A 6,833-nucleotide genomic window follows, 5' to 3' on the forward strand; every position below is an offset into this window, starting at 1 on the left:
TAAAAATGAAAGTTCAAGAAATCCCAGAGTTTGTTCCTAATGAAATCATTTTGCCATGTTTGTTATTGCTGGACAGAGATGGCTTTCAGAAGTGTTATTTAGACTGGAGGCAGCTGTGTATGTCAGATAGACGCTGAGGAAATGAGGGAGAGGAAACAGCTGTAATTTTTCCATTCCTTTTCCATCTCTGGATGTTTATTGAAGCAGAAAGAATTTGTCACTGGTCTTTTAATTGGCTGGATTTTCTCCATGGAAAACATGGGAGGAGTGTGTAAGAAAAGTAAAACACGTAACACGCTTGTACTGAAGGAACAGGAGGTGAAGTGTAATTTAATGTTCACCCAGACAAACCATTTAAAGTTGTCTCCTAAATTATCTTCCTTCTGGAATGGAACTTCTCTCTGTAAAAGGTAGGTTTTTCTTATCAAGCAGGCTTCTTCTCCTGTACAACAAATTTAGTAGCGGCTATTTGAGGCACCTTCAGAGACTGGATGCATTGTTCATTTATGTGAAGGGGGGGGGATCCTCCTTGTAGTGCTTTCTTCAAGGGAAGTCAAGCAAGTGCTGTGTGTAAATCCTGTGCTCTTGCAATGTGATCAAACTGCTGCAGAGTTTGGAGCCCCAGTCTGCCTCTGGCTCGGTGACAGTTTGCCAGTCTCTCTGTTTGCCCTGAAAGTGAAAGAAATCTTACCATACAAAACACAGTGAAATTGTTTAGGTAGACGTTTTATAAGTAGGTAGCAATTCCACAGAGCACTTGAGGGTATTTAGGTAGATAAGCAGGTGGATGTCAAAAATAGGGCTAAGCTATGGGGACCTCAATAGTATAAAGCTAAATATTTAAAATTTGCTTTTTTAAATTTATTGGAATTAAATCAAAATTATGCCATTGAAATGCATGATACAAGTAAAAATAGCAGGGCTGCAGTGTTGCTTCAGTCAAATATATCTGAACTGGCTTGCATGAGCTGATAGGGCAGGAAAAATAATGTTTATTTGGATTAAAGACTAAATTAAATGAAATTTAATAGTCATATACCAGATCTGAAGTAACGAGCAGGTTTCCATGTGTAGGAAGAATCTATGTCAATCGCAGCACAATTGGTTCCAGGGAAGTGGGAGTGACACTACAGAGTGGAACTTACAGCTGTAAAATAAATGAATCAAAATTCAAGATGCAAGTTTTTAAATTGGTAAAGTGTTTGCTGCAGCATGTCTTTTCTAGCAGGCAGAATAAATACTGAATGAGAAGTACTACTTAATAGGCTGCTAGACATTAGCTTAGATTATGTGAAAGCTGTGAGCTTTATGTTAATTCTACTTAGAATTTTGAGCTGTCATTATGAAGTGAAGGGTAGTGGACAATAAAGAACAATCCAGTCTCCATTCTACCTTTGTATGGGATCCATATATTTATTAAGCTCAAATAAGCTGTAAAACAAACTTTATCATTTTTTCCAAAAGTGTTTTAAGAAATAATATTACAGTGATGTTTACATGTGGAAGTGTCTACTTTGTTGGTTTTTTTTTAAAACCATTGAAATAGCATTGTTTTCCTTAAAAAAAAAAAAAAATAATAAATTATTAATTGTATAATATCAAGGTATGAAATCTTTTTTCTTTTATAGTTAAAAAAGGAAGGTTGGATAAAGCAGCTGGTAAGTCTGAATTCCCTTTAATTTTCTGCTGTAATTTAATTTCATATACTTCATAGTAAACTAAGTGACTGCCGTGCATCTCAACAGGAGTTCAGCACAAAGCAACTGAGGAAATAAAAGTACTTTAAAGATAAAAATTAAAAAATTATGGACTCTAACAATTTGTTGTTTTAAGTTGCTAATGATTTTCTTTCAATCAAGTTAAGATATTGCCATTTTAAAAAGTAATTTTACTTAATTTGATCTAAACTGGTCACAAATCAAGAGAAGCTATTTAACTTCGCTTTCTTTTCTCACATGGCATTGACCAAGGGCTCCCATTTTTGATTGAGTATTGCAATAATAGATTTGTGGAAGCAGAGTTGGTTGTGTGTGAACAAAATCTGTGACTCCTTTCTGCTACTGGAGTAGCTGAGTAACAACAGTCTGTTTTGACTGTTATTCTTGAAGGAGAATGCACTGTCTGCTGTAATGTAGAAGGCAGCTCTTGTATTTTGTTACTGAACATAACCCATGAAATCTAAAGAAGACTAACTAGTGATAAAGCACTGAAAGGCAGTGTCTGTATCCAGAGAAAAGCTAGAGAGACCATGGAGCTCTTGGAGAAACAGTAGTTCTAAAGGGCAGATGACAAATTTTCAAGTAAGAAAAAATGGTAATGCAGGTAGATGGATTTCTTTAGTTTTTATGCTAGAAAATGAGCTGGAAAGATAAAAGTAATCAGGATTTATCACTATTTTCAGTGGTAATATGGTTCATTGCTCTACCTTCTCTATTGTTTCCTTTAAAGGAGATGAATTTTTATTTTGGGTGGGATTGCTGTGGAGTTGTTTCTTCCTAAGTTTAGAAATGGGTGCAGGTGTTCAAAGATGTTAGATTAAATGTTTCAGGTTGTTGCTTTTTAGCAAAATGATTTAATGGGAATTTGTTTTGAAAATTTCTCGCAACTTAAGCTGCAAGCTTCCAAACCATATTTTCATTTTGCAGCTACAAAAGATTTTGCAAATTTCACCTTTCGTCTCTATTAAATGGAGTAATAGGATAGTATGGGAATTATGCATTGTTGACACCATTTCTCAAAAATAAGCTGCTGTTCTTCAACATCTGTACTGACTTTGTCAACAGTGTGTTTAAAGTAAAAATAAAATGTTTGAGAACAGTGATGTGCTACATTACAGAAAATATTGACAGCTGTTGGTTTTCTTTGGAAGAAATCATTACTTAATGCCTTTTATTCCTTTTGTCAAATATTATCAGTCCTAACTAATAAGGTACACCTGGAGGGTAAGCAGACAGAGGCAAAGAGGTTGCCCTTCTCCTTCATGCGTTTTGGTAATTGCGATGTAATTTAAGACAACCCATTCAGGAGACCATTGTAGATGGAAACAGCTTCCCTCTTGCTTGGTGGCTGATTGACCTTTGTTAATACAGCCAGCTCAAAAACAACTTGTTTCTTGCCAACATCTAATGTATACCTTGACAGTAGGTTTTCTTTAAATTGCTGGTGTTGTAGAATATTGGAGGCTAACAATGCTTGTTCCATGCGTGCTGGCTGAAAAGCCTTTCTGAACAGCTCAGCTCCATAAATCAGGACAACACAGTATGCCCTCTTACACCTTAGATTTCTGTGGGATGCCTTGTTGTGGGTTTGCCTGGAGTAGAGTTAGTTTTCTTCACAGAGCTTTGTGTGGTGCTGTGTTCTGGATTTTTGATTTGAAATAATGGTGGTAACAAAATGTTTCAGTTTTTGCAGAGCTGTGCTTACAGAGTATTTAGAGTGTTCCTATTTCTGGTGCCACAATGCTATTGAGGAGGCTGGAGTGCATGCAAGAGGTTGAGGGAACATAACCATGAGGATTCTTCCAAAGGGGCATTCCATAACTTACAATGTTGTGTTCCTCAATAAAAGCTGAGGTAAAGGCAGAGGAAATGAAGGATGTCTGGAGCTATGGCATTTTGACTTGAAAAGAAATTGTTATTAGTTGTGAATCCTGCTTTCCTAGAGATGGCTGAACAGCTGTGTGCAGACAGGAAGAAGTGAAGAACTCCTTGTTTTGCTTTCCTTGCAGGCACAACTTTTGCTTGACCTAATAAACTGTCCTTAATCTCAATTTATAAGCTTTCTCACTATTACCTTTCTGATTCTTTTCCCTGTCCCACTATGGGAAGGAGTGAGAATGTAGCTGTTTGTACTCATCTTCCTCCTGGAGTAGGGAGCAACAGGCCCAGAATGGCAGAATAGTTCTGCTTTTCTGTCAGTGATAGTTTAAAAATTTCGGTTTTATCTGCCAGCTTTTTAAGTCCCTTTTTATTATTATTTTAGAAAAGTGTTTGAGTTTCTTTGGGACAATATCTGAATATTTAGCACCTGTAACTACAGACAGAACTAGATTACCATACAAAGACATGACAGAACTGCATCATGACAAGTTTTTGGTTGTGCCTTACTTGAATGTGAATGCCAAATAGTCAATCACCAATATTATTGTATCACTTGAAAATGGAAGAAAATTTGTGAAGAGTACATGCTGGTTTCATACAAAATCTGTCAGGGGAATTGGTAAATAATCTGGGAAGTCATGTCTGGAATCTGATCCCTAAACAATTGCTTACATCTAGGATAACATTATTTCCTACCTGTAATAGGATTTTCCTATTAGAATATCATATATATATCATATAATATCATTATAAGGATTTCCTTCTTCAAGTCCATGTGTCTGAAAGCAATCACTGAACGTGTTCTATGGAGAAATAGTGAAGTCTCTGTAACCTTCAAATTGAATGTTTCTGGCTTTTAGAGTAAAAATAATAAAAACAATTTAGGTCTGCAACTAATTTTTCTTGTTCTTTTACAGAGGCATTTGACACCTATGTTGTTTTGAAAGTTCAAAACCTGAAAGGCACTACAATAGAAAGAAGGGGAAGTGAACCTTGCTGGGAGCAGGACTTCATGTTGTAAGTTTCAGGCAGTCCTTACCAACTGACTGCATCTTTGGTGTTTATTGTCTCAGCTATTGATATTGTGTGAGACAACTTACAACCTGTGAAAGCAAAGGAAAAATTATTCTAGTAGAATAGGCTACTTTCTAGGAAGGCTACTGACAGCTGGAAATCGTCCCACATTTTTTTCAAGCATCAGTTTGAGGGAAAAAAAAAGCATTTGGGAACAATGACAATTTGACTGGCTTTTCCAGTCTGGTGCTTATATTGGTAATATAATATAATATAATACCAGTGCCTGGTATTTTGTATTCTGGGTATACTGAATATGAACCTCCTCTGAATGTGCTGTAAGACACTGACTCAAGGTACTATGATAAAGAGCCACCATTTTCAGTTTAATGGTTTGTGTATTCATTTTATTTTATTTAGTGAAATTGGTGCTGGTGAAAAAGGCTTCACTGTAGAACTGTGGAAGAAGGGCTTGCTCTGGGATAGCATGTTAGGAGTTTCATGGATTCCTCTTTCATCTGTGGAACACGCAACAGACGTAAGTTGACTTTCTGTGACAATGCAAAACAGTAAAATCCAATGAATTTCTTGGGTTTTTTAGTCTCAGACTAATGTAATGACATAATTGATGTAAATTTATAGTCTCTGCTTGCTTCAGTCTCTAGTACTGAGGGTATAGAGCAAATGTGACTCAGTAACAGCTGATATCCATTAGCTGTTCATACCCTGGAGAACAGGCTCTCATACAGAATCAGGTGTAATTCAGTAAGTGGGTTAGAGTTCATTTGTACTCTCATTATTAGGCAGGAGCACTTTGGACTGTGGGATTTGAGCAAGGGAATTTCAAATTGCTGTTCCTGGCCTGACTTTTCACTATGTGACCTTGAATAAGAATATGTTAAAATGGCCAGAAAAACCCTGTTGTGCTGTCCCATGGGAATCGACTGCCATGTCATAGAGGGGAAGAGAAATTTGCTCTATGGTAATAAGGAAGGGAATATTATAATGAGGACATAAAGAAATGTAAGTGGAGAAAACCCATCAGTCCCAGAAGTTAAGTATCTAGCACAGTCACAATTAGCCACTGGAGAAACCATGCTTGCTCTCAGGCTAGAAAATCAAGAGAAAGATTTCAAGGAGTAAGTAAATACTGAAGCAAACTGCAAGTGCTGTGAAATTGTCTGAAAGGAATAAAAGTAAGAAGAGATGCCTTATGCTGATACTCCTCAATTCTCACACCCATGCATCTCTTCTATGTAGTCTGTGGAGTCTATTTTCTAAAAAGAAAGTAATCCTGAATTAGGGAAGATGGATTAAGTTCAGCACGTGAGCTGCCCTTCACCTGTTCCTTGCACATAAAAATAATTTGGCCTAGTAATTACTCTGTATAAGCTTTGTTCTTCCTTTTTTTTTTTTTTTTTTTTTTTTTTTTTTCCCTGTGAAGAGTTAAGTGATAAGTTAAAGGAGAGTAAACCAGAAAAGCTTTCTTACAGCATCCCCCTGATAAGTTTCATAGCCATCTCTCCATAGAAAATAACATCTATACAAACTGACATTTTGATGATTCTACTTAAAGAATAAGGGTGGGGGGGAAGGGGAAGGGGAAGTAAGGTGTCATAAAGGTCTTCACATTGAATTAAGGGCAACTGGATGGATAATGCTTAAAATCCTCTGTAGGCATATTTTTTTGAATATTTTTCCTAGGAAGGTCCAGGTGCCTGGTGGACGCTGCATTCCAAAGTAATAAAAAATGGAATTGAGATTCAAGGCACAAGAACCCCAACTTCACATGAGCTCTTACTGGACGTCTACTTTGCAATACCATTTGGTGAGTTAAAGACTGGGAAGGATGGAAGGGAAGCATCTACAAACAGCACTGTCAAAAAAATTTATATGGAGATACTGAGAAGTACCTTTCAATGCCAGTTCTTAAACCATTCTGTTCTACTTTAAATTCCTAAAATAGAGTCAAATGGTAACTTTTCTATAGATTTTTAAATGGTTATTTGTCATGAAAGCATCATATAGCATTTCAAAAGCTAAGTCAAGTCATCTTAACATTGTGTTTTTTGTGGTTTTTCTGTTTGTTTTTTTTCCCCATTGACCTTCCACAATTTTCAGTGTAGGATTTCCTTCCTTGCTCTTTGGTTGTGCTTCTTTGTGACTGCTCATATGTGTATCTCTGTGTATCTCTGTGTATCTCTGTGTATCTCTGTGTAT

General features: G+C 36.5%; 1 protein-coding gene across 2 annotated transcripts in view; it reads left to right on the forward strand.

The window, feature by feature from the left end:
• The first annotated feature begins 333 nt into the window (after positions 1-333).
• UNC13C (unc-13 homolog C) overlaps positions 334-6,833 on the forward strand; it is a 165,428-nt gene continuing 158,928 nt past the window's right edge. For both annotated transcript variants that reach the window (XM_042824602.1, XM_042824603.1), the window contains exons 1-5: positions 334-410; positions 1,629-1,658; positions 4,517-4,616; positions 5,034-5,151; positions 6,318-6,441. In XM_042824602.1, the coding sequence (XP_042680536.1) occupies positions 389-410; positions 1,629-1,658; positions 4,517-4,616; positions 5,034-5,151; positions 6,318-6,441 (394 nt within the window). In that variant the 5' untranslated portion in view covers positions 334-388. The remainder of the gene's footprint in view (positions 411-1,628; positions 1,659-4,516; positions 4,617-5,033; positions 5,152-6,317; positions 6,442-6,833) is intronic.

This window comes from Centrocercus urophasianus, unplaced genomic scaffold (assembly GCF_019232065.1).
Source record: "Centrocercus urophasianus isolate 14NV4802_14NV808 unplaced genomic scaffold, USGS_Curo_1.0 seq_23, whole genome shotgun sequence".
Taxonomy (NCBI): domain Eukaryota; kingdom Metazoa; phylum Chordata; class Aves; order Galliformes; family Phasianidae; genus Centrocercus; species Centrocercus urophasianus.